Source organism: Aotus nancymaae, unplaced genomic scaffold, assembly GCF_030222135.1.
Source record: "Aotus nancymaae isolate 86718 unplaced genomic scaffold, 86718_ANA_hifiasm-v0.15.2.pri h1tg000019l, whole genome shotgun sequence".
Classification (NCBI taxonomy): Eukaryota; Metazoa; Chordata; class Mammalia; order Primates; family Aotidae; genus Aotus; species Aotus nancymaae.
In genome coordinates, this window is record NW_026988431.1 from 53,183,806 (window position 1) to 53,211,350 (window position 27,545).

Below are 27,545 nucleotides of genomic sequence, written 5' to 3' on the forward strand. Positions count from 1 at the left end.
CAATCTTTTGGCTTCCCTGAGCCACACTGGAAGAATCGCCTTGGACCACACAGAAGATATACTAACATTAATGATAGCTGATGAGCTAAAGAAAAAAAAAAAATCACAAAAAAATCTCATAATGTTTTAAGAAAGTTTACAAATTTGTGTTGGGCAGCATTCAAAGCTGTCCTGGACCGCATGTGGCCTGTGGGCTGTGGGTTGGACAAGCATCGTTTAATTAGAAAAGACCTCTATCTTCCACCCCATCCCAATTCCTGTATGCATTTGCTAAAGTGTATGTGTACGCTGTGGTATTTATGTTTCCTTGCAATTCTAGCTATGATTAATAGCCATACTTCAATATTATTCTTATTGGCTATAATTATAATTCTTCTGTGGGGTGGTCTAATAAATTCTAACCAATAAACCATGTGATTCACAAACTTAAAAATATGTAGTCACCTTTAATACACATGTTTAATTCAACTAGCATTTTTTTAAATCACATAACTGATATAATTGAATGTTGTGTTTTAAAACTATTTTTAAAATGAGATGAATCCATACATGTTGATATAAAAAGACATCCATGTTAAATGACAAAAACAAGGTATACAGCTGTATTATAGAATTCAATCCCTTTTGTGAAAATAAAAAGTGAGATATATATTTAAGCTGGTGGATACCAAAACATTTTTCTGGGAAGATATGCAAGACACTTAATAATGGAGACCTCTGGGAGGACAGGAGCACTGGAATGAGAAGAAAAGCTTTAAATTCTAATTTTATATGTATCTGTACTGTTTGAAGTTTTTAACAATGCTCACAGTATTTTTAAATCAATCCATTATATATTTAATACAGGATTATGTAACTGTAGGATTATGACCCTTTTTTATACATTTCTGCATTTCTATAAAACCCTAATAAATAATAATTTTATAAGATCACCATTCTCCACACTTGAATCCCTTCTTATTGAAACATTCACCTGGCTTATCTTCCTGAAGATACTATACTTTGTTTTCTTATGTAAATGAGGAAAATAATGCCTACTTGGCAAGTTAGTTATAATTATTAAATGAGATAAAGTATGTAAAGTGTCCAGTAGAGTACCCAATACATAGTAAGCACTTAATAAATGTTAGTATTTCCAGTGAAAATTGTTTTTTCACCCTGCACATATATATTCACTCTTTTCCTACCTAAAAAGAATTTCTCTTTGGAACAACCACTTCCTCACTGTTAGCCTATGTGGCATGAGGCCCAGACTTAAGCCAATTAGAGCATTCCATTCCCTTTGCACAGACTGTTTCACAGGTGGCCCAGGACTTTTATTCAAATCAATGCTGGGGAAGAGAAACTCTCATTCCTCTTGGATTTTAATTTTAGAAGATATGTGGCTGGAGTTTCTGTAGCTATCTTACCACAGCAAAGGAGAGCCTAAAGGTGCTAGAGGCCATCCATCATATGGAACCTGAAAATAATGCCAAGACAATGGAATTCGAAGTGAGGAAAGAAACCAAATCCTTGTGTCTTTATTTGAACCCTTAATCCAGTTACAGTCACCTGACCTTTTAGTAATAGGAGACAATATTTTTTTCAAGACAATTTGGATTGAGTTTTCTGTCACTTGTAATCAAGAGGGTCCTACCCTAGACATTACTGTAATTACTTCCTCTTCTTACATTCTAAAAATGAACATTTTTCTCAATATCCTTGGTCTGATGCTAGCTTCTCTCTACTTACAATCTTAAAAACCTAACCTATTTTTAGTGTTCCAGTTATTCTTGTAACACTATCCATTTTATTGTCTCTCCTAAGCCATACTCTCTACCTCTACTGCTTGTTGAATAGATCTTTCCAGAATTCCAACCTACAGAAATAAAAACATACTTATCTTTCAAAATGATATTTGCAAAAAAGAGCCGTTCTGCCTTCTAGCTTCCTGGATTTTTGATGATAAGTTAAATGTGTTTCAGTAATATTAATACACCAAGGGGTTTATATTATCAGGAGGAATATTCACTTCCATCTGTACTATGTCTATATCTAATTTATTATAATCTTGAACAATATTCTCTAAATATACAATACTTAAATTCATATTTACTTTGATTTATTAGTTAATATCTAATTTATCTAAATATTTACAATTATAAACTTAATCTTTTAAAATTTTACTTATAAATCTAATTTCAGCCTTTCTGAAATGTTATGACATTAGAAAGCAAATAAAACACATATTATTAAAATGATGACAAAAGCTTGCACTTCAAGAACTGAAGACTTTAATTCTAATTCCAATTTTTCTCTTTGAACTTTTTCTTATTTCTTCATGTGAGGTATAATTTTACTTTTCTAATGTAAAAAGTGAGGTTTTCTTTCTAAGACTGCCTGAAGTTGCAGGTAAAGATTACTGGCAGATCATTTTAGACTAGAAAGATAAGACCTGGTTATATTAATACTTTTCAAAATGATTGTAAACCACTGTTTTCCAGGTAGACCAGCTTTTCTTTGTAATTAAACTCTGTTAATTTCATGAGACATGTCAAAAATATTGGCAACAATCAACCAAAAGGCTTTATTTCTTGTGACCCTAGTATCGTCTCAAAAATTATGCTTATTCTCAGCCGGGCGCGGTGGCTCACACCTGTAATCCTAGCACTTTGGGAGGCCGAGGTGGGTGGATCACCTGAGGTCAGGAGTCCAAGACCAGCCTGGCCATCAGGGTGAAACTCCACCTTAAAAAATAAATAAATAAAAGAAAAAAAAATTATGCTTATTCTCAATGTCTTATATGTATACATCTCCAGATTTAACTCTACTCTGAAGCTGTTTATGTTTTCTCATTATACAACCTGGTTTATGCCACTTTTGAAAATATTTCTGCTGCGTGGGCAATGGTTAGGTTCAATTAAATTTAAGGCCATCAGTCAGTTTATTCATCAAAACTATATTTCTGTGTATTATCATTCTTCCTATACCCTTATCAATAATTCAAGGATTCACAAAAAATAGTATATGACAGACTTCAAGGGTTTATACACTGAACCATCACAATCTACAAAAGCTATAGATTTTTCTCCCGAAATGACTTCAGATTTTTTTCCATCCTACTTTGTAGGCACTTCTCACTTACTGTTATCTAGTAACAATCTTAACTAAAGCCTAGACTGATCTCAGTTTCCTTCCCCTTTAACACATTCCACATAACTACTGTTAATCATTCTTCCTATATTTACCAAGTCATTCCTCGGCTCAGAATTGTTCTAAAAGCTGTTTCCTCCATATCATATCTAACATCCTTGATTTGGTTTTCAAGATCCTTCAAAAGCTACACTTCCTCTAACTTGATATCCCTTATTCATCCTTAGCACACCCTAATAAGTTCAATGTCACAAACACAGCAAAATCAAATCTTTATGGAGTGTGTGCTAGATGAATAATCATAAACAGTACGATGAGACAGGTATTATACGCTGGTTTCATAAATAAATACTCTCAAGATTGACAAAGTGAGGAAACTGTCAAGCATATACCTCAAAAATGATGGAACTTGGGACTCTTGTTTTCTATATTACATTTTTCCACTACATCGTGCTGTTTGAGCACACCACTCGATTTGGTCTATTCTTTATTTTTTTCATAGTTGATACATCTCTAACTCAGGCTTTGTCGTATTCTACAACCTTTGGAAATGCAAAACTTCCAGAAGCCCTCAGAGATGATCCCTGTATCTTCTTGGTATGCTTACCAGACAAAAAACTTTTTTTCATTGAGCATTACTTTCTATAGTTTGTTTTATGAGAAAACAACAATTATTTTTTAACTTTGAACATAAAGATATATCGTGATATTGAGTCTATGCTTATTCAAAACACCTCAGTCTCCTAACCTCACCGAATTCTTACAATTGGTTGGCAGAGGGTGGCTCTCCACCCATTTTTGAGAATCACTGAACCTGACTTCATGCTCTTCGATGGAAGAACCATAATATATTTAAAATGATCATGTAAATTCATTCAAAAAGCAGATTTATTGATGCTTTAATATGCCAGACCCTAAGTAAGCAAAAGTTAAAGAAAGAAAAAAAGGAGGTTAGTTCTTAATGTCAAGTACTTAAAAGTTGTTGCATAAATACTGGAGATAATCAAATGAGCTGGTAGTTCTTTCACTAACTCTCCAGAAAAATGCACATAGAATTATGTATACAATTTTCGGGGAGTTATGAACTCTGAAGCCCAATCACTTACCACCAGAACCACAGACGCCAGGTTAAAAACCCACTAAAACTAACTTCTCAGGAAACAGTAATTGCCAAACTTGCTTACTAATCCTAATCATGCCTTATCCAGTGCAATATATACAAAAGCTACTTAAGGAATATTTGCTGATCGATAATACACCCTCATAAAAATAGAACACTTGTAAGTCGGTTTTTTTCCATTACAGAGCCTTTTAGTAAAATTATTTTAAAAGTCCGAAACCTTTCACTAGTAACACCAATGATCTAAAACCAGTAACTCGAAAATCGTTATTGTGCTACTCACATGTGGACTAAGCTATCACTAATCCAGGTCTTCCCCTAATTGTCTCTCTACTCCCTTCAAACTCAGGGGCTTCCTCCTTCGCATCCCAAAAGCTACACCCAGAGCCCCGCTGCCGCCAGGGAAGACAGAAAATGATGCTCCACGAAGCACACACCTTCAAAACAGGAAAGATGGGGATCCAGTGACGGCTACAACTTCCAAACTCTTTTCTCACCACGTCCAGAGTTGATGAGATTTACCTTAAGTTCCAGGAAAGCGGTGGCGAGTGCTTACAAATAGTTGGTACCAGTTACCAAGAAGCCTCCGGATCTCCCCGTCACCATAGTGACTTCTAAGAGTTACGCTCCCTTCGTCTTCCCGCGATACTTCTACGTGCACGTCATCCGAATGGGGCCGAGACCCCGCCTCTCAGGGAGCCCGCTTTCTTCTGAAGAGGCGTTTCTGGACCCCTGAGCCCCGCCTCCTGCTGTGAGCAAAACCCTACCCATTTTTAAAAATCTTTTCCAAAACTTGCCAGGTTGTTTTTCCAAATGTTTTTAATAATAGTGCCGCTACTGTAGACCATAAAGAAAACAATCCTTCGCTGTTTTCACTTAGCATAAACTTCCATCGCCTAGGTCCCGCCAGGAGTTCGCGCATGCGCAGGAACGACCATAAGATGGCGGTGATAATCGCCGCACTTTTTTTCAAATTAGTGGATCCCAGAAATCATTGCGCGCATTTGTAACGAATTTCCGTTCGAGTTTGTATTTTAGGCGCCATTTTCGAGTGAAGGACCCGGAGCCGAAACACCGGTAGGAGCGGGGAGAGGTGGGGGTACTACACAACCGTCTCCAGCCTTGGTCTGAGTGGACTGTCCCGCAGGTAAAGTACTTCTCTTCCTGGTCAGGTTGTCACGCTCTTACTTCCTGTCTTGTCCGCGGGCGCCTAGAAAATAGAGGCCTTGAGCCGGAGCAGCGAAGTCCGGGCTGAGGCTGCCGCTGGGAGATTTCGCTTGCTGTCACCCCTCCCCCCTCGGCCGCTCCCCAGCCGCCTGGGCTCCCGCCCGCTGTTCCCGGGCGCCACTTTTCCGAGATACTCAAACGTCTCTCGGGGAGGCTCCGAGCCTCGCAGATCTGTTCTAAAAAAATACTGGTCTCTATCTGGGAAAGGGCGTCTCCCCCTAACCCTCTGTCTTCTGCCAAGGGACTAGTTACCGGGTCTAAGCCTTCGCTGGTGACCTTTCATGGTCCAACGGGAGGGACTCCGCCCGGGGAGCAGGAGAGACGAACTCCTGCCACCCCAAAATTAGTGAGCAGGCGCTGCCAGTGTCCGACTTGAAGTTGCTAGTGGTTGGTCCCAGCCTTCGCCCTTCGCGGTTCGGACTGCGGAGAGGAGGGAGACCTCGTTATGCCCCGGGCCGTCCACGGCGCCAGGAGCTAAAGGGCGGGCAGAGGAAAGCAGGCGGCGAGTCGCTGGTTAGTCCTCACTGCTCTAGAGAGTTGTTCGCCACTGGATCCTGACCCTGACACGAACTCGCCTTCTGCAAGTCGGATCGCTTGCATCCCGGGCCCCGAGAGCGTGGGAATGTCAGGAAATGCCGGCGTATTGGAGTTCTTCCGTTAGAAATACGTTAGCGAGTATTACACGCTTGTACTGTGGGCAGACGGTTGGAGGGCCTTAAAAAAAAAAAAACCTAAGCAGTTGCTCAATTATTGATTGATCCTCAGGCACGTCTAGGTTTTCCCACTTACGTAGGTCTTGTTAAGAAACCAGTCCTGCCTTCTTGCCACTTGCGTCTTTCGGTGGCGCCTTCAACGAAGTCCCGCTGAGCTGGGTGTTAAACGGGGCTCTCGGAAGCCGGGGGACCGAGGTTTCCCCGGGTGGGACGGGCGGTGCAGCGGCTCGCGGGCTGACTTGCTCCCGGCTCTCCCCTGGCTCCAGCGACCATGCCTCGTAAAGGCACCCAGCTCTCCACGGCCCGGCGCAAAGAGGGAGGGCCGCCGCCGTCCCCTGACGGCGCCAGCAGCGACACGGAGCCCGAGCCGCCGTCCGGCCGCGCGGAGAGCCCACCTACCACCGCAGGTGAGTGACCCGTCGCGACTCGGCAGGAACGCGCGCAGGGGGACTGGCAGGCGTACGCGCCCAGCCAGAGGTTGGCTGAGGTTATTGAGCGCGGGCAAGAGGCTGCGGGGTTGACGTCTAAAGGTCCGGTGTTTGTCCCGTAGAACAGCTCAGGAAAGTCATTTGGTGACTTTGAGATAGGACTCCTGTGCAATTTTGGTGTAACGGCGTTGGAAGCGATGGGGGCAAGCAAATAGGTTTAGTCGTGAATTTTTGTGACCTTTTGGAATGGTACATCTTTATTGTAATTCTGCTAAAATCGAGACGGTCAGTCTAGAGCAAGTGGACTTTTTTTCCAGAGAAAATCAATATGACTATGTGAGCATGATGAAAAGTTGCTGGACCCTAACCTCACCTCCGTGGTCTTAGATTGCCTTTAAAGAGAAGACGATGATTTATTTGAAACCACTGTAGCGTTTGTGAATCCAGGAGTTAGGTGACATGATGAAACCGCTATGGCAATGCCCCCGAAGTTCATGTGTTTCCAAAATGAAGGTTCCAGGTGCTCAGCGGTAGCGGTACGGAGAATTGGATCTAGAGCCTTAGGATTAACCTCCTGTTTAGGATAGCAGGAAATCAGCTTGTTACAGTTTTCCCAGAGTTGCTCTATGATGTAGTGTTTTGACTCTTAGGAGGTATAGGTATATAGAATTTTGTGACTGGTGGCATTTCTTTCAAGAATTTCTTTTTTAATGGAAACCAACCTGAAGGTTTAGATTCTCACCCCTGTGAGTTTAAGACAATAACATATCTAAGTGGAAAATATAGACTGCTGAGTTTCATAAACAGCATCCCTCAATCCCCTACTTTAAAGATGGGCGGTCAGTAGTTCTCCAAACTAATTTCACTAATGTAGGCTTTTCCCCCTCTTTGCCTTCCTTTTTCTTTCCTTCACTGACTTAGAGACTGCAAGTGAGGAACTTGATAATAGAAGTTTAGAAGAGATTTTGAATAGCATTCCTCCTCCCCCACCTCCAGCAATGACTAATGAAGCTGGAGCTCCTCGGCTTATGATAACTCATATTGTAAACCAGAACTTCAAATCCTATGCTGGGGAGAAAATTCTGGGACCTTTCCATAAGGTATTTGTATGGAAATAACTATTTTATAACTTTTAAATAACTATTGCAGGATAATACGTCTTAACAAGGTGTTTCAGTTTTTTAACTATCCTCTCTATACTGATAGTCATATTCATTCTGTCTCTGTGTCTGTCTGTCTCACACACACGATCTGTTCATGTGATTTTAACAACTGAAATTATCTTTTGTTTATCTGGTTATCTTTGGCACCTCTGCTATAAAGTTTTCCATTGAATGGAGTTGGTGTGTTTTTGTTTGAAAGAGTATTTTCCTTTAGATAATTTTTTTCCTGAATAAATCCTTTATTGGAACCGTTAGGTAATTTATTACAATGAGTTTTCTAAAAAGTCTGCGTTAGCATTATAGCATTCTTACTGAATGTTGAAGCTTGTAAGAGAGAACATAATGTAAGAAAACTCCAGTTGTTTGCCTGTGATTAGAAATGACTTTTAAATACTTGTAGTTTTACTACAAATAAAACAATCTAACAGTTTAAGTTAAAATCAGTAGTATTAGCATGACCTTATGCCTTTGCGTGTTTTTGGTTTTGTTTTTTTATGCAGCGCTTTTCCTGTATTATTGGGCCAAATGGCAGTGGCAAATCCAACGTTATTGATTCTATGCTTTTTGTGTTTGGCTATCGAGCACAAAAAATAAGATCTAAAAAACTCTCAGTATTAATACATAATTCTGATGAACACAAGGACATTCAGAGTTGTACAGTAGAAGTTCATTTTCAAAAGATAATTGATAAGGTAAGGGATTTTTACTGTTTAGTTATTGGCAAGTTCAAGTAAGGAAAATGGACTTAGATGCATTGTATATTTTATTATTTTTGGCTTATTTCGGCTTTAAGAAATCTGTATGTAATTATAGCACAAAAGTATTGGTTTCATACCGCTATGACCATATTTTATTTTTGGGGAGTGGTGATGCCTGTTAAAATACTAATTTTTTTAGCTAAAGAAATGAATTACAAATAGTTCATAGTAATCCTTTAAGGAATAAAAGCATTGAATAGTTTTAGGATCCTGAGTACAATATAGGCATTATTTTACTGTAAACACTGGGTTCATTTTTAAAGCGATATTTTCGTTGCTTTAAAACAAATTAGCTAAACTTGAAAATGTAGCAGTTGGCTGGTTTTACTGTCTTCATTATTTTAATGTGTTTTAACTTTAATGTTAGTGGCCCCTGAGTATCTGTGATATGAAAGAGCTTTGCCTCGGTTTGACTACTACTGTGATTAAGTCCTTTTGAAATTGGGGAAGGGCAAGCTAATGTTTGTTTTCTAGAAATAGAGACAATAATAGGTAAAGTGTCTAGATTATTTACATAGTTCTGTTGATACTTTTTCTCTTCTGTTTAGTAATATGGAAATTGTTCAAAAATGACTCGAAACTATATGACTATTTTTCTAAAAATACAGAAAACTACATAATGAAATTGGGAGGTGATTTGGTTTTTGAATTTTGTTTTCCTTTTTTTAAATATAAAGTGCATTAATTGCACAGAATCACCTATTTTAATTTGGTTTCTTTTGTGCTTTCTATTGTACAAGTTGGGTTGGAAAATAGATTGCCAGGAATTTTATTTCATTGCCTATTAATTACATTTGATTTATCTAAATTTTAGAAGCCATTGCTTCAGTATGACAGAACTTTTAAGGGTAAGGGAAAGTGAATGTTAATATTAAAGTAGATTTGCATTTGATTTTTAAAAAAAGTCTGTTTGTTTAAAAGAAAATCTGGGGAATTTAGTTATTTCTTTGTGATTCTTTTTACTTTAAATTAATGGCACACTCTTTACCCTCCCACACAAAAAAACTAAATCATATCACCTGGTTACTACCTTCCTTTCTTTTTATTTGAATCATCATTTGAAAAGCTGCAGCTTTTTAAATCTGTCAACATGTTAATAATTTGTGTGGGTTTTGGATATGGTGGAAATCTTATCTACCTTAACCAGCTCTACTCAGTCAAATATGTTTTTAGGCTTGTTTAGAGGTGGGTTTTTTGTTGTTGGCTGGTTGGTTTGGCTTCTTGGTTTTTGTGATCTATGAGAAAGGGCCCAAACAACATGGAAAAGTATCACTTCTTTGCTAAGCTGGGTTATTATTGAGAACTACTGGCAGTTTATGTGTTCAATCAAAGTTTTTAATCCATAGAATTAGTTTCAATATGAAATGAGTAAATTTTGAAGTAGGCCTGTGACTTAATACCAACAGTTGTTTTCTGGCTTTGTTTTTCCTCAAAACAGGAAGGGGATGATTATGAAGTCATTCCTAACAGTAATTTCTATGTATCCAGAACGGCCTACAGAGATAATACTTCTGTCTATCACATAAGTGGAAAGAAAAAGACATTTAAGGATGTTGGAAATCTTCTTCGAAGCCATGGAATTGACTTGGACCATAATAGATTTTTAATTTTACAGGTAAGTTTATTAAAGACTTCAGAGATTCTCTTGTTCTTGTTACTTTTTTTTCTAGAAAGCTAGGCTGGATGAATCCTGTGTTTTTGAGGCCTTAAAGTACTGTAGCAGCACATCATGGTTTACATACTACAGTCAAGATGCGAATCATTATTTGCTGCTCTAGAAATTTAAGGAAATTCATTCAAAACTATGTTTTCATCATCAGATGTACATTTTATGTTTGGACGAACTGACATTCTTGTTCCACTCTAGCAGCACGTAAATATTGGCGTAGTGAAATATATATTAAACACCAATATTACTGTGCTGCTTTAGTGTGACAGGGATATAGCAACTATTTATCAATAGTTTGTATTTCCCTTTAAGGTAACATTTTAAATGTATTATATTTTAATAGTCGATGCTTTTCCTTTGTTTTTGTTCTTATTCTTATCTCTCCTGTTATATAACCCCAAAAATGAAAAAATCTGTACACTTAGTGTTTGATTTACCTGAGCACCTAATTAATTGAATCTTTGTAACACTTTGAATGGTTAACTGAACCTTTACTCAAATTGGCTTTTATTTTGTTCAAAATGACTTAAACTTGGTGGAGCCATTATTACTGAAAGAAAAATTTTGATATTCTTAAGTATCACAGCTGTTAGAGAACAAGTCCTTTTAAAGAGATGTAAAAATTAAGTACCTGGTGCCGAGTTTATTTTTATTAGAAACCTATATTCTTTTAAGTAAAAGTATATTCTACCAGCATGGCTTGTTAAGAAAAATCCTGTATCTTTTTTTTCCTTTCCTCAAAATTCAGAATTTTTCAAAAAAAAAAAAAAAAATTAGGATAAAACCATGGCTTGTCAAGTTCCTGTTTGATTCGAGGATATCTTCTCTTCCTGTGTTGTATCCAGAATCACCAAAGCATAATAATAAAAGCAAAAAACTATCTTGTGATGCAGAAATGACTGAAATAAGTAGGGAATTTTGATTTTATACTAAAAGTTTTGTTATGGATGTTCCTAGTAACAAACATAAAATGTTAGCCTCTGTTTCCATTTTAGTCTTTATTCAATTGTTTTTAAAAATTATTACTTTTAGACATTCATAGCACACAAGGTAAATCAATATCATTCTAGGATAACCTTTTTTAGTATTTTTTATTACCAGGCACAGTACATTTGCAATACTTCAATCTAAACTTATTTAAAATGAATGTTGAGGAAATTAATTGCAGATATATTTCTAAACAAGATCTGAATTTATAGAGTGGCATTAAAGCATTTTGTGTGTCTTTAAAATCAAATTGAACTGTTTCCTTGTCTTTTATATTCTGGGACTTGGTTTGATTAATTATGGATAAAAAGTTATGTCCCTATATAATACTAAATTTGATGATACCAATTTGTAGGAAATTATGTTTATCTTTTGTTTATTCTTCTAAACAGCAGTCATCCTGGGATAATCAAAGTTTTACATTTATGCAAAGATTCATCAAGTACACTGCATTTTAACCCTCTTAAGGATAGTTTTTTTCTCTGTGCTGCATCTCTGTACATAATTCAGTAATAAAGGAGGCTAACGTAATGTCCCAAGGGAGTAAATAATTTATAAATTGTCAAATTTATATTAAATGTATGCTTCTAAAGTATATGAGATGCTAAAGCCATTCATCCACATGATAATCGGAACCTTTTTATGTGATCTTTACAATTATTTAAAACATTTCTTCTCAAATAATACCAAGGTAAATGTTCCAAGTTAACAGATTCAGTTTGACTCAATTAAATGTACAGATAAGGACCTTAGGAACTCACCTATTAGGAAGAAGAAACAGAGATTGGGCTAGGGTAGAACCAATAGTACCCAGTTAAAACTTTGAGGGAAAGTGGCAGTGGTTTCTATGTTTAGTTACTTATGAAAATCTCAGACTCTTAACTGGCAATTTACAGCATTTGAAGGTAAGTAAAAATGTGTTTTTTATTACCTTCTCTCCTACTGGATAACATCTATCTTAAAAACTGATTTGGGAGGCTGAGAAATTGGAAACAACATCATAGTGTCAACATCCAAGACCTAAAGGATTACTTGAAATAAAATACTATTTGGCCAGTAATAGTGATTAACAGCCAAGGTAATCTAAATTTAGTAAAAGAAACAATTTATTTTTAAGATTAAAAAGAACCAAATGTTTAGAAGTTTAAAATTTTTCAGTGTTAATATATTGGTTTAGCAAATTTTTCAAGAAGGCATTTTTATTAATTACTTGCATCCATTAAAAATTTCATTAATTGGCCATTCAAATGAATTCCTGTTAAGGGCACTATGCTAAGATGCTATATATAATATAAAGATGGCTAAACCTTGTTTCTTATCCTTAAAGACACATGCTTGCCCTCAAAAAGTTTTAGATTATGATTAACCATTGTATTTTTTTTATAATTATACATTTCCTTTTGTATATACCTTCTTTGGGAGCCTTTGTCCCATTGTAATAACTATAAGTCCATACAATGAGAGTTTCATTAGCTCTGTATAAGCATTTCTTGGTTAACTATGACTTATAAATTAGGGGTGCTTTTGCTCCATTCAAGGTTAGAAGAATGGTTAATGCTTTTAAAACTAAAAAGTTGTATTAATGATTGCTGCCTTAGGAATATTTTTGTAAACTCAAATGCTACAACTATTAGCACAACTTTAATTTTGTCAAAATTTTCAACTTCATATGCTCTTGTTTTCATATTACAAAATCTAAAGTTTGAAACAAGAACCGGGCTGGGTGTGGTAGCTCATGCTTGTAATCTCAGCACTTTGGGAGGTCCGGCAGGCAGATCACTTGGTCCTAGGAGTTCGAGACCAGCCTAGGCAACATGGTGAAACCCTGACTATAGAAAATACAAAAATTAGTTGGGTGTGGTGACACACACCTATGGTCCCAGCTACTCAGGAGGCTGAGGTGGGAGGACTGCTTGAACCCAGGAGGCAGAGGTTGCAGTGAGCCGAGATTTTGAGACAGAGTCTTGCTCTATCACCCAGGCTGGAGTGCAGTGTGGCATGATCTCAGCTCACTGCAGCCTCTGCCTCCCGGGTTCAAGCAGTTCTCCTGCCTCAACCTCCTGAATAGCTGGGACTACAGGCACACGCCACCATGCCTGGCTCTAATTTTTGCATTTTTAGTAGAGATGGGATTTCACCATGTTGGTCAGGCTGGTCTCAAACTCCTGACCTTGTGACCCACCCACCTTGGCCTCCCAAAGTGCTGGGATTACAGGGGTGAGCCATAGCACCCGGCCTAATAACCAAGGTTTTTTAAAAAATGTAATTTGGAGATATAATTAACCTAGGTCTGAGTTGCTGCCTGGCCATCTCTTCTTTTTACCAATGCACTTCTCCAATGTACTCCTAAGCTTATCTTGTAAACTACTTGAATTCCAGTCTCTTAGTCTGTAGAAATGAGCCTATACTATAATATCTAAAGAAACTTTTAGTTTTTTCAGTAATACCTCAGTTTTCCAAAGGTGTCTAATTCAGTATCCCCAACTGTTGAGGGAGGTGGGGAGCAGGAAGGGAGCTACCTCCAACCAACCAGAAGTAGACATCAAGAAGTTCAACTACTAACAAATTACTCTTTCTGTTTATGAGCGTATTTTGAAAGATACTAACCTTGGTGATTTAGTTTCTTGGCCTCTGGTAGCTTACAAATATCAAATTAGAGTAAAATGTATTAGAGGAAGATAAATAACAATAATTTGTAGTAGAGTATAGTAAAAGATGCAGAAAATAAAAAGATGATCAAAATAAAAAACTTGAAGTCCAGTAATTTTAGGCCATTTAATTTTTATGCAAACACCCATATTTGCCATAAGATTCATTGAAGCCTTCCTTCATCGTAATTGTAAGTAAAAATGAAAGAATAATTGAGGCCTTACTAGGAAAACAAAACTTTGTTATAGCTATGTACTATTTGAGTTTTCTGTAGTTTATGCATGCTAAAATTTGGATTACATTTGAGTAAGGATAAAGGGCATCATAACCTATTCATTCCTCTTAGATTTTTAAGCTGTATTTCTGTAAATTAGATTCTCAAAGAGTGGTAAAACTGGATCATAATATCCTTGTGTGCCACTCAACAAAGTCTTCCACAAATTATGATTTAAGCCCTTGATATGGTAAATGCACTCTTAAAGCATGTTTGCTCTTTTTGTGTGACTCCTAAAAGCCATACTTTACCTTTTCCACAGTTGCTTAATAATACAGTAGGAATGTAATTTAAAATATAGGAAGTTTGTAGTAAATAACAGTGAGGGTGAAAAAACGTTCACGACCTTGTTTCAAATGCTTTAAGCTATAGCAAGAAGAGATAGCACTGGGAGCATATGAAACTTTGTCAGCTTCAGATAATAGTATCATAGCAACTTGAAACATCTCTTGTGTGTAATTATGCTAATCATGATTTGTGATTTGAATTGAGCCTTGATATGACTTTAAATGCAGGTTGATATTTTAAAATTTTTTCTGAAATATATTGAGTTTGTTGCCCTACATTAAAACCATATTCTATAATTTTACATGAGTTTGCTAAGTTTTCTAAAGAAATAAGGAAGAGTCCTTTAGGTGCAGACTGTCATTCCACAGATTACGTAAGAGATAGCACAAATGGAAAAAGAAGGAAGAAAGGAAATGGTAGCAAGTGGTAGGGCAGGCAAAGGACCTGGAAAGAACAGAGCAACAAGAAAAGTCCCAGGTTATCATTGGAATACCACAGTAGTCTTAATAGTCAAAGGACAAGAAAAGGCAGTCTTAAGACTGAATGTTATGTGGGATTTAAGATGGAACTGATTTGCTTTGTAAATATCCTATCTTGACGTTTAAAAAAAAAAACTGGTCAACTTTATTAGAGTAAGAGGAAATCATAGCTGTATCTTTCATTTTATTTGGAGAGAGGAACAACCAAAAATAAGCAACCATTGTTAATTACCCAAAACTAAGCTGTTTCTTAATAGCTGTACTCTGTCTCTTCAATAAGTAATTTGCTAGGAGAAATAGGATGTTTTTAAGGAATATATATTTTGTCTTTTTTGTTGAGATGGAGTCTCGCTCACACTGTCACCCAGGCTGGAATGCAGTGGTTTGTTCTCGTCTCACTGCAACCTCCGCCTCCTGAGTTCAAACGATTTTCCTGTCTCAGCCTCCCGAGTAGCTGGGATTACAGGTGCCCACCACCATACCCAGCTAATTTTTTGTATTTTTAGTAGAGACAGCGTTCCACCATGTTGGCCAGGCTGGTCTCAAACTCCTGACCTCATGATTCACCCGCCTCTGCCCCGCGCCTGGCCAGAAGATTTTTATCAGTGTAAACTATCATACTGAATCCTAACTTTTAGCTGTCTGAAAAATGTGTACTTAAATAATACTTTATGGCCATTTGTCTCAAATATAAGTTCTCTTGGGATGGTTTTTCATTTTCTTAAAATAAGTGTTCACATTCACCTTGAATAGGGCAGAATATTAGTTGTCAGATATTGTTTGTTATTTGGATTATAAACACTAACCCACAGGAGTTAAACTGTAACTTCTAGACTAGGCATGGTGGTTCATGCCCTTTATCCCAGCATTTTGGAAGGTTGAGGCAAAAGGATGGCTTGAGCCCAGGAGCTCGAGACCAGCCTGGGCAACATAGGGGGTCCACCATCTGTACAAAAAAATTTTTTTTAAAGATTTGCTGGGTGTGGTGGTGTGTACCTGTAGTCCCAGCTACTTGAGATGCTGATGTAAGCGGATTGCTTGAGCCTGGAAGTTAAGGCTGCAGTGAGCTGAGAGTGCGCCACTGTACTCCAGCCTAGGTGACAGAGTGAGACCCTGTCTCAAAAAAATAATAAATGAATGAAAAAACAAACTGCAGCCTCTAGATCAGTGGTTCTCAACTGGCAGTAATTCTGCGCTCTTGTTCATACGATATTCAGCAATGTCTGGAGACAGTTTGGTGTCCAGTTGGTGAAAGTGAGTGATGCTATTAAGGCATTGTATAATGCCTAGCATAGCTCTCCACACAACAAAGAATATCCAGCCCAAAGTGTCAGTACTGCCACTGTTGTTAAACCCTACATAGATACAAACTTTGAATAAGACTCTTGGCTTCCTCAGTGACTAATGTTCATCCTGTTGTAATCTAAAGGTTTGGACATTTTTCCAGGCTTTAATCCTGTCTAAAACTTAAACTATTGCTGCAAACGTTTAGAGAGAACTAACATTTGAAAGCAGAATAAAATATTTCATATAAATATCTACATATTTTCATCTATATACTGATTCATACATAATATAATGAATGTTATGGAAAATAACTTTTGGGTAACAGTTTTACTTTATATTTGATAATCATTGTGCTAATAGATTGTCAAAAGTATGGAAAAATGCTGTATACAAATAAAATTAGGCCTTAACAAGTAGATTTTCAAATATGCTGTTTTATCTTGTGCTCTGTTATTAAATTGTCTACTTTTTGTAATTATGTTGAGGCTTTTGGTGAATATAATACTCTCATTAGTAAGTTTTATCCCAGATTTTTAAGGCTCACCTGTATTCACTTAGAAAATGAGAATCACTAAGATATTTAGAGAAAAAACAATATACTATTTTTAATGTGTAAACTTTTTGTTGACTTTTTTCATCTTAGCTATTTTGCTGAAAATAAGAGGTAAATCTTTTTTCACTTGCCTATACCTATTCTTCCATTATAATAGACTGGAGTAAAAACAGGCTACTTCTATAAAGTAGCTAGCAGCATTTGGCCTGAACATATTCAGATACAATTTTCTCTCCACCATAAAACTAAATGGCTGCCTGGCAGTCAGCCTTGATGGTTACTTATTACGGATTTTTTTTTCCTCTTTTCTCTTCACAGTTAAATTGCATAAATGCAAATATGTAAAGTTAATCTAAGATTTTGATTACAGTTCAAAGTTGTTATCTTAGTGCTTACAAACTGAAAGTTTTCTGATGTCTTATGTACCAGTGCCATTAGTTTTTTGTAGTCAAGGTGGTCAGTTTGATTTCTGTTATTACTGTGAGAAATAGGTAATATCCTTTTCTGTTGAAGGCTCTTGTTTTTAGAAAATTAAACATTTAAGTTTTTGACTACCTTTGAAAACCATTACTTGTTAAGGAACTCATAATAACAAGGTTTAGAGAGAAAGATAGTAATACTACTTTGGGACAGGGTTCCTAGCACATTTAATCATGCAGATGTTTTTGAAAATTATTTTAGAACAGGAGCTTCAGTTGTATTGACAATTGATAATGTTGCCACTATAATCAGATTGCAGATTTAGTGAATGCTTTCCTAAATTTTACTTAAACAAGTTTTATTTATTTATATTGAACATTCTAGTTGGGGAAATGAGTGTGTATTACACTTTTATAAGGATTTATCTAAGGGAATATGAATTCATGTTTTGTATCTCCTTATGTAAAATTAAAACTTAAGAATACCAGTGAAAATAACATTTTTATTTATACTTTATTAAATCTTTGCACTACTTACTGTATGTTTTCACATGTTTATTACTCTTGGCTTTGTTTTTTAACCGCTCCTAATTCTCACTTAAGATTGATTGAGCTAGACTTATACAGTGAGTATGAAATATAACTTTTTTTAAAGGGTGAAGTTGAACAAATTGCTATGATGAAACCAAAAGGCCAAACTGAACACGATGAGGGTATGCTTGAATATTTAGAAGATATAATTGGTTGTGGACGGCTAAATGAACCTATTAAAGTCTTGTGTCGGAGAGTTGAAATATTAAATGAACACAGAGGAGAGAAGGTGAATCTTCTGTAGACTTTCATTGTAAATCAGTGTTTGATTTATGATTTGACAAATTATACTAAGATACTCATATATATGTTATATTCAAATGTATGCACTAACATTTAAGATGAACGTTCTCCTAGTTAATTGTTTTTATCTAATGATGGCATATTTTAAGTTCATATTGTACATATGAAGTGTGTGCTCAGTCTTTAAACTTTTAATTTCTATAGTTAAACAGGGTAAAGATGGTGGAAAAGGAAAAGGATGCCTTAGAAGGAGAGAAAAACATAGCTATCGAGTTTCTTACCTTGGAAAATGAAATATTTAGGAAAAAGAATCATGTTTGTCAATATTATATGTAAGTGCCTTAATTTATCAGTTTTTAACCATTAAGTCAAAGCCCTTCTTTTTTCCTAAAGAAACATGAAGACTGAAGTGAAAAAAATCTCTAAACATTGTTTTATGTGACTGGACATGGTAGCTTATGTCTGTAATTCCATTACTTTGGGAGGCAAGGGCAGGAGGATCACTTGAGGCCAGGAGTTCAAGACCAGCCTGGGCAATATAGCAAGACCCTATCTCCAAAAAAAATTATGTGGTTAATTTATCACATGTGAGGGCAATCTGACTGCGATACCTGTCACCCCATTGATCACCAGGGTTGAATTTATTAAATTAGGCTTATTTGTCAGTTGATTAAAGTTGACTTTTTAGTATGCTACATTAAGTTGAAAGGTGGGTTCGCAGGTATTTATTACTATAGTTAGTATTTTTACATCTGTGCTTTTAAAAATTCATGTAATAGAACAGATCTGAATTTTTTTCCACTTACAATGAACTTTTTTGAGACAGGGTCTTGCGCTGTCACCCAGGGTAGAGCGCAGTATGCGATCACAGCTCACTGCAGTCTCAACCTTTCTGACTCAGTTGATCCTCCCACCTCCACTTCATGAGTGGCTGGGACTATAGGGCACACAACACCTGGCTTATTATTATTGTTGCTGGGTTTTTGTTTTTCCTTTTTTTGGTAGAGATGGGGTTTCGCCATTTTGCCCAAGCTGATCTCAAATTCCTGGGTTCAGGCAGTCTGCCTGCCTCAGCCTCCTAAAGTGCTGGGATTACAGGTGGCAGCCATGGCATTGGTGGAATGAAGCCTATTTTTGTTCCTAAATTCTAGCCTTGACCCAGGGGGATTTTACCCTCCATAGCCTAAGTAGTCACATATTGACTGTAGTTAATAATATTTTAGAAACAGCTAATTTTACTAAAATTGTTACACAGTTTTAGAAATGGCATTTTAGGAGCTTCAATTACTTTTTGTTTTCCTCCCTCTAGTTATGATTTGCAGAAACGAATTGCTGAAATGGAAACTCAGAAGGAAAAAATTCATGAAGACACCAAAGAAATTAATGAGAAGAGCAATATACTATCAAATGAAATGAAAGCTAAGAATAAAGATGTAAAAGATACAGAAAAGTAATAATATTTTGGAAAGTACTAAAAGTGTTTAGATTTAGCTAATTTTTTACGTGTGTACTTATATATAAACTTATTGCCAACACATAAGTGTAAGACGTTTGCCAGCATATCAAGTGGTGGCCCCCTTGTGGGGGAAGAAAAACTTGCCTTGCATCCAGTTCATTATTACAGATCAAATGCCCAACTCTGAAGTCTTAGAACTATGGAGATGCTACCCCCTAGTGGTGTAGCACAGTAACAAACGATAAAAATAAGCATTTGACTTGACAGGATTATCTTTTAATGATCCACAAATCTGATAGAGGGGTAGGATTTCGGTTTTTCTAGATTGATTTTTAAGGATTTTATCATGTCCCTACTTTATGCCATTTTTCAATGATACTAGTATCTCTAATTATTTTAAAGAATAAAAAATTTGTATAGTAAGACTATTGTATAGTAACTTGGAAGTATATTCATAAAAGTTTTAAAAAATTTTTCTGTGGTAAGATTTTTATATACCTAGACATTGTGGTCACTAGAAAATGTATTTTCCCTCCAACTTAGAAGGGCAAAATAGCTCTCATCATCACAAATATAGGCGCTTCTTCAACTATGGGGAGAGGGATCATCTTGGAATAGGAAGGTTTAGGATCCTGCCTTATTAAGAGCCTGGACATATTTATAGAGGAAGTGTTACAAGTAGGAAATACAACATGGCTTTAAAATATCTGAACATTCAAAATAATTAATAATAATAATACACTTGCTTTGCTAGGAAACTGAATAAAATTACAAAATTTATTGAGGAGAATAAAGAAAAATTTACACAGCTAGATTTGGAAGATGTTCAAGTTGGAGAAAAATTAAAACATGCAAAGAGTAAAGCCAAAAAACTGGAGAAGCAACTTCAAAAAGATAAAGAAAAGGTAGGTGTTAGGAAAAAAAGTCTTAAAATTTCATGTGTGAATATCATATCTAGTTTTCATAGATGTGTTTGCCCCTTATTGCCTGAGAGAATGAATTAGTATTCTAAATGTTGTTACAAGATTTGTCTCTCAACATGATTCTACCCCACCAAGGGAAACCTTGCTTCCATTGACTTTGTTTTGCAGGCGGTTTTTTGCTTGGTTTTGGAGTTTTGTAGAGATGGATTCTCAGTCTGTTTTCCAGGGTAGAGCACAGTGATATGATAGTAGTTTTAAATGCCTGGGTTTAAGCAATCCTCCTACCTCAGCCTCCCAAAGTAACTTGGACTACAGGTGTCAGCCATTGCTCCCAGGTAGACTTTGAGTTTTATTATAATAAAACTCAAGTTTACAATACAATAATATATGTTATTAGGAAAACATTTACCAAATCAGCAATTCCATTTTGGTGTTAATTTTAATTTTCTTTTTCCTAAAGTAGTAGTTTTTAAAGATCTTTAGGTTAGGTATCACAGACTTAAAAATATTGCCTGTCTTCTACAAAAACTAAGCTAACAGGATCAGAACAGGGTTTTTTCCCTTAAGAATTACCGATGTTGGCTTTTCACCTGGAACCGCCGTCTTCCAGCAATTCGCCAAAATGACGAACAGAAAGTGAAAGAGGAGAGGCACCCAATATATGTTTTCTAGGCATTTTAGAAAACATGGAGTTGCTCCTTTGGCCACATATACGTGAATCTATAAGAAAGGTGATATTGTAGACATGGTAACAATGGTTACCATGGCAAAACTGGAAGAGTCTACAATGTTACCCAGCATGCTATTGGCATTGTTGTAAACAAACAAGTTGAGGGCAAGATTCTTGCCAAGAGAGTTAATGTGCGTATTGAGCACATTAAGCACTCCCGAGATGGCTTCCTGAGACTCGTGAAGGAAAATGATGAGAAAAAGAAAGAAGCCAATGAAAAAGGTACCTGGGTTCAGCTGAAGTGCCAGCCTGCTCCACCCAGAGAAACACACTTAATGAAAACCAATGGGAAGGAGGCTGAGTTGCTGGAATCTATTCCTCATGTGTTCATGGCATAACAGGTGTTTAAAAAAAAAAAAGACCTCTAGACTGTTTAAAACACACACACACACAAAAGCACAAAACCAATGTTGGCCAGGCATAATGACTTACACCTGTGTTCCTGGTGCTTTGGGAGGCCAAGGTTGGAGAATTGCTTGATGCCAGGAGTTTAAGACCACCTGGGTAAGATAATAAGATCCCGTCTCTACAAAAAATATTAAAAATTAGCCAGGTATGGTAGAATATGCTTATAAGTCCTTCCTAGTCAGGAGACTGAAGCAGCAGCATCCCTTGAGTTCAAGGTTGCAGTGAACAGTGATCAAGCCACTACATCCAGCCTGGGTGACAAAGTGAGACTCTGTATCTTAAAAGAAGGAGAGAGGAAAACTCATAATTTGGAGTCTCTTAAGCTATGTTCATGTTCATAGCTGTATCATATATAAATAAGTAGGACACCTTAATCTCAGCCCCTCAGAAAAAAAGCTTTGTTCCATATGGTTGCAGAATAATTACAGATTAGGCTATGCTTTACACTATAAGCATTTTCTAAATGTATTTGTTCATAAAATACTTCCTGCTTAGCACAGCTGATAAATATGTTGTTGGTATTTAAGGAAACGGCATTTTGGGAATTGTCGAACTTCACTGAAACCAGATGCTCAGAGTAAACAAAATAACGAGGTGCTTTGGGGGTAACCCCCAAATTGGACAGACTTAGCTAAGTGTAACTGTTAGAGAGTCATTAGCCTTTGGGCATAGAATGCGATTATTATCAGAAGATGTTAATGGAATAAAATACTAGCCCTACATGGTGACTCTGGAAGAGTAAAGTTGTGAACGATTTTAGGATTGGGGAGATGGTAAATATAATTTGTGGTAAGTTGTGATATACCAGGAAGGATAGTTTAGAAAATTCTGTGTAGTCATATTTATAGCTAAAGAAAAACAATTAGAACCTGAAATCAGGAGAGAAGGATGACAGACCTAAGGCCCTGCCAGAGAGAATTTTCCTTTATAAGAAATTAGGTGTTTTTAGAAGTAGTTTTACCATTAGATTGAGAGAATATAGAAATTACAGTAAATGGTCGGGAAAATACATTAAAGTTAGCTAATTTAACTCTGATTATAAAGAAAACAACTAGAGGGCCTTGAGAAATACCTTTGAATAAGTCAATATTGATAGTATTGGGTAGCATAAAGATGTAGGCTCCTATAACTTGTTTTTTAATCTCAGGTTGAAGAATTTAAAAGTATACCTGCGAAGAGTAAGAATATCATAAATGAAACAACAACCAGAAACAATGCCCTTGAGAAGGAAAAAGAGAAAGAAGAAAAAAGATTAAAGGAAGTTATGGATAGCCTTAAACAGGAAACACAAGGGCTTCAGAAAGAAAAAGAAGTAAGATTCTTTTTATTAATCAGTGTTTATTTTGGTGGCCTTTTTATTTTTAACTTAAAGATTATTTTTGGCTGAATGCTGTGGCTCATGGCTATAATCCCAGCATTTTGAGAAGCTGAGGCAGGTGGATCACAAAGACAAGTTCCAAAACAGCCTGGCCAAGATGGTGAAACCTGCTCTCTACTAAAAATACAAAAATTAGCAGGGTGTGGTGGCAGGCGCCTGTAATCCCAGCTACTCGGGAGGCTGAGGCAGAGAATCACTTGAACCCGGGAGGCAGAGGTTGCAGTGAGCCAAGATCGTGCCACTGCACTCCAGCCTGGGCAACAGGGCAAGACTCTGTCTCAAAAAAAAAGATTATTTTTTCAAAAATACTGAAATCTGAACTGGTAAGTTTGGACTTTTAATATCCAACATTCCTAAAACTAGTCAACCTAGACTTAGACTACTCTTTTAGTTCCTGCTGTCCTGTTTGTTTTTTTTTTAAGTTAATGAGAATTTGTAGTAGTAGTAGCAGAAGATGTGATGTCAAATACAGTACCTTGATTATTATATATGCCACTCCTAAGCAAGTTGAGTCAGCATCCTGTTTTGTTGCCAACTGTGAAAGTGGAAAGCTTCTATACCTCTTGTGTCATAGTTAAAAGCTGTGGCTCTTGTTTCAGTTTGTAGTTCAAAGCCTAGCTCAATCATTTACTGTCTCTGTTCTTGTGCTGCTTGTTATGTCTCCAAGTCATCTTCCTTAAAATGAAGGAGAATATATCTACTTTGTGAAAATAAAGAATAAATATATAAGTACCAAGAAAGAAAATAAATGCTAGCTATAATCTTCGCACTTTATTAATAAAACAAGAGAGTGTGAAGTTGTCACATTCATATGTGTTATCATCCCAACAAGAGTAAAGATGAAATCAGCTATCTTTGTTTGTATGTACCACAGCATTTTGACAGTGCTGAGCATGTTAAATACGTATTTGAATGGATAATAGTAGTTGACTGCATTAAAAAGTCATGGACTTTAAATAGTGTCTGCTTTGGAGTATGGACATGTTCTAATGTCATACTAGAAAACTTTATAAGTAGAATACCTGTATGATAAAGTAGCAATGGATAATGCAGTAGCTTTCATGATGGAATACTTTATGGTTAGTGGATTTTCACTGTTTGTTCACTTAATATATATTGAATACAATGTGCCCTGCACCCCATGTTAATGACAAAACTAGGCCTCAAATGTCTTCATTCCTCAGCATAATAATCTACCTCATGAAGCTCTTGTGAACTCAATTGGGAAGAGACTGTGTATAGTGAATATTGACAAGTAGGCAAAAACTAAATCTAGTCCACTTGTAAGACTTTTTAATATCTATATACTATGCTCGTAGAATCTCCTTTCTTAAATTGAACATAAAATGTATGGTTTTATTTCAGTTTAGGTTTGAAAGTACATATCTGTCCAGATTTAATGAACTCATATTTTAACAGAGTCGAGAGAAAGAACTTATGGGTTTCAGCAAATCAGTAAATGAAGCACGTTCAAAGATGGATGTAGCCCAATCAGAACTTGATATCTATCTCAGTCGTCATAATACTGCAGTGTCTCAATTAACTAAAGCCAAGGAAGCTCTAATGGCAGCTTCTGAGACTCTCAAAGAAAGGAAAGCTGCAATCAGAGATATAGAAGGAAAACTCCCTCAAACTGAACAAGAATTAAAGGAAGTAAGTCTTTGCTTCTCTATTGCATCAGAACATCATTCGTCAGCTTCAGTTTTATACATGTTTGTTGTTTTTAATTTCAACATCTAAGGTGACTAGTGATAGATACATTTTCTTTGTTTTGTATAATCTCAAAAGAATGAGGTCAGCATTTCAGTATTCCATATGTGAATTGAGAGTATCAAGAAGCTAACTATATTCTCCGCAGACGCATCATACAATAAAATACCCTCACCACCCCACTGTGGAAATCATTTAAACAAAAGAAAGTTTGTGTTTCTTTAAATCTTAAGTATAGAAAATTTATTTAAAGATAAATAAAAAACATAAGTGTGTATATACTTATAAATATACAAACAACTATCTTAGTATGTTTCTGGTTTTGAATTTATGGATGTAGTTTCTTTAATGGCATTCCAAAACGTTATAAACTAACCAAGATAGGTAGCTTAGCTCATCAGTGCCCATCCCCCATCCTTGAGTGAATTAGATGTTTAAGGAATTTCATAAACTTTAAAATAATCTCCAAAGCCTCAGTAGGCAAGGTGGCAATAAAAAAAATTCTGTTGGAAGTGAAATTGTACTGAAAATAAATATGAGTCTTTTCATTTTAGTAAATGCATGCCATTTGGTCATCAGGGAATTTCATGACCATGTAGAATTCAAATGTAAATTAAGTTAGATCCAGTGACTACTTCTATCTTCCTGGTGACTCAGTTTCTTTTGGGATGAATTTCGTCAGTAACTTGGTTTCAACTTTATGCCAGCGCAGTGAGTAATAGAAATAATTTAAATCTAGTGGATGGAGGAGAATACCAGTTACAAAAGATGGCTGCTGCTAAGTTGAAGATTGAGAAACTGAGAGGTTGTGTTTATGTGTGCATGTGTGTGGTTCCTCTCTCGTTGGGAGCCTGGCATTTTTGTATAGCAATAGGACTATCCAGTCATCTTTCTCTCATTTGTTTCAGAGGTGCGCCTTTTCTCCCTCCCCCCTTATTTAGCTAAAATCAAAGCACAGCATAACCACAGTCCTGCCCAGTCATTCGTACCTTGGATCCTGTTTCTACATCTGCTTTTAATTAGGGCAGAGCTTAAGAATTAGGGCACACTTAATGTATAACTATGTAGTGTCAAACTGGGATTTCCACAGCCTCAGCTCTACTTTTTCTATCAGGATGAACTGCTCCTGGAACAATATTACATTTATGTTTTCTTTTAGACCCAAGTAATTTATGCCTCTTTTAAACCCATTCATATTTTCCACAACCAAACCACAATTCCAGTATAGCTGGTCAGTTTCTGTTCAAGTTTTTATTGTTAGTCTTTTTTTTCTTTCTTGTTATTAAAACATTACAACTAATTCAGTGCTATGATTGGTCATATTTAGGAGTTAACGCTTGTGGATTTTATTTTGTTTTCACTTTTAGAAAGAAAAAGAACTTGAAAAACTTACACAAGAAGAAATAAAGTTTAAAAGTTTGGTTCATGATCTCTTCCAAAAAGTTGAAGAAGCAAAGAGCTCATTAGCAATGAATCGAAGTAGGGGGAAAGTCCTTGATGCAATAATTCAAGAAAAAAAATCTGGCAGGATTCCAGGAATATATGGAAGATTGGTAAAGTAGATTTTTGGGGGGCATGGCTTTACATTTTTTTTAAGCAAGTGTAACTTATTTTTTTGCCTTGACTTAACTGTATTTCAAGTGTCACTCTATATATAAAATAACATTCATTTTGTTTTCAGGCACATTTATTTTTAAACATTTTGCTCTTACAGTTTTTTTACTTAGCTTTAGATAAATACAATTATTTCATACATATCCAGAAAAATATTAGTAATGACACACAAACTTAAAACCACTTTATCCTTTTTTAAAAAATGAGAATTTAGCCAGTCACAATGGTGTGTGCCTGTAGTTCCAGCTGTTGGGTAGGCTGAGGCAGAAGGATCACTTGAGCCTTGGAGTTCAAGTCCATCCCGGGTTCCTTCAAGACTCTGTTTTTTAAAAAATGAAAATTAAAAAAACATAAGAATTTGATATATTTGGGATTTCATAACATTTTACTTAGGTTTTGGCTTGCGTTTAGGGATATAACAAGGGATAATCTAAAAATCCAAGGCTAGCAATAGTGAGGACCATTACTGCTCCTGAGCCATGAGGGAAGGGAGTTGTGTTCCAGAGGAAATGGGGAAAATAGATACCTTAACCCCACCCATTTTCTGTCCTCCAGTCTTTCTTTCTTTTTTTTTTTTAAGATGGAGTTTCGCTCTCGTTACCCAGGCTGGAGTGCAACGGCGCGATCTCGGCTCACCGCAACTTCCGCCTCCTGGGTTCAGGCAATACTCCTGCCTCAGCCTCCTGAGTAGCTGGGATTACAGGCACGTGCCACCATGCCCAGCTAATTTTGCTTATTTTTAGTAGAGACGGGGTTTCACCATGTTGACCAGGATGGTGTCTCGATCTCTTGACCTCGTGATCCACCCGCCTCGGCCTCCCAAAGTGCTGGGATTACAGGCGTGAGCCACCGCGCCTGGCTGTCCTCCAGTCTTAGCTGAAACCTCACATTGGCTGAAGCTGGAGAGTCAAAGGAGCCAGTTTATGCAGTCCTTAAATCAGGCTTTTGGAGAAGGGAACACAGAGTGATTCAGAAGGGCAAATAAAAAATTACCCAACATGATTGCTTCTACATCTTGTATCAAGAGAGTTCCACCTTACTTTCTTGAAGATAAACACAGCTGGATCCTATTCATTTGCTCTCAAAGAAAGCCCAAACCAGTGAATGTTGCTAGATAGCTGTGTAATAGATTGATAAACAGATAAATGTGTTTCGTAAGGATTTACATAATTTTAGATGCTTTTCAGTAATTAAGTTTTCTGAGTTTTTCTGCTTACAGTCCATTTAGGTTTCATAGCTTCACATTGTTTTCATAAAATGAAAACAGTTTTTTCATTTTGTGCTCATTAGAAATTCAAGCTTCATATTCATCAACTTCTACATATTTTGTTGTGTACTCTTTTATG

General features: G+C 36.4%; 3 protein-coding genes across 7 annotated transcripts in view; 1 reads left to right on the forward strand and 2 right to left on the reverse strand.

Moving 5' to 3' along the window:
• Positions 1–5,131, reverse strand: part of IFT80 (intraflagellar transport 80) — a 137,221-nt gene extending 132,090 nt beyond the window's left edge. For 2 of the 3 annotated variants that reach the window (XR_010343485.1, XM_064378872.1), the window contains exon 1: positions 4,690–5,131. The gene's annotated coding sequence lies outside the window, so the exon portion shown is untranslated. The remainder of the gene's footprint in view (positions 1–4,689) is intronic. The other variant, XM_064378873.1, reaches the window with a different exon arrangement.
• A 155-nt stretch (positions 5,132–5,286) lies between these two features.
• SMC4 (structural maintenance of chromosomes 4) overlaps positions 5,287–27,545 on the forward strand; it is a 37,628-nt gene continuing 15,369 nt past the window's right edge. For both annotated transcript variants that reach the window (XM_012447337.2, XM_012447336.3), the window contains exons 1-12: positions 5,287–5,399; positions 6,459–6,599; positions 7,542–7,720; positions 8,284–8,475; positions 9,980–10,156; positions 17,802–17,966; positions 18,185–18,312; positions 19,290–19,430; positions 20,191–20,341; positions 22,645–22,809; positions 24,295–24,528; positions 25,953–26,138. In XM_012447337.2, the coding sequence (XP_012302760.1) occupies positions 6,464–6,599; positions 7,542–7,720; positions 8,284–8,475; positions 9,980–10,156; positions 17,802–17,966; positions 18,185–18,312; positions 19,290–19,430; positions 20,191–20,341; positions 22,645–22,809; positions 24,295–24,528; positions 25,953–26,138 (1,854 nt within the window). In that variant the 5' untranslated portion in view covers positions 5,287–5,399; positions 6,459–6,463. The remainder of the gene's footprint in view (positions 5,400–6,458; positions 6,600–7,541; positions 7,721–8,283; positions 8,476–9,979; positions 10,157–17,801; positions 17,967–18,184; positions 18,313–19,289; positions 19,431–20,190; positions 20,342–22,644; positions 22,810–24,294; positions 24,529–25,952; positions 26,139–27,545) is intronic.
• Positions 24,814–27,545, reverse strand: part of TRIM59 (tripartite motif containing 59) — a 33,008-nt gene continuing 30,276 nt past the window's right edge. For both annotated transcript variants that reach the window (XR_010343486.1, XR_010343487.1), the window contains one exon: positions 24,814–26,518. The gene's annotated coding sequence lies outside the window, so the exon portion shown is untranslated. The remainder of the gene's footprint in view (positions 26,519–27,545) is intronic.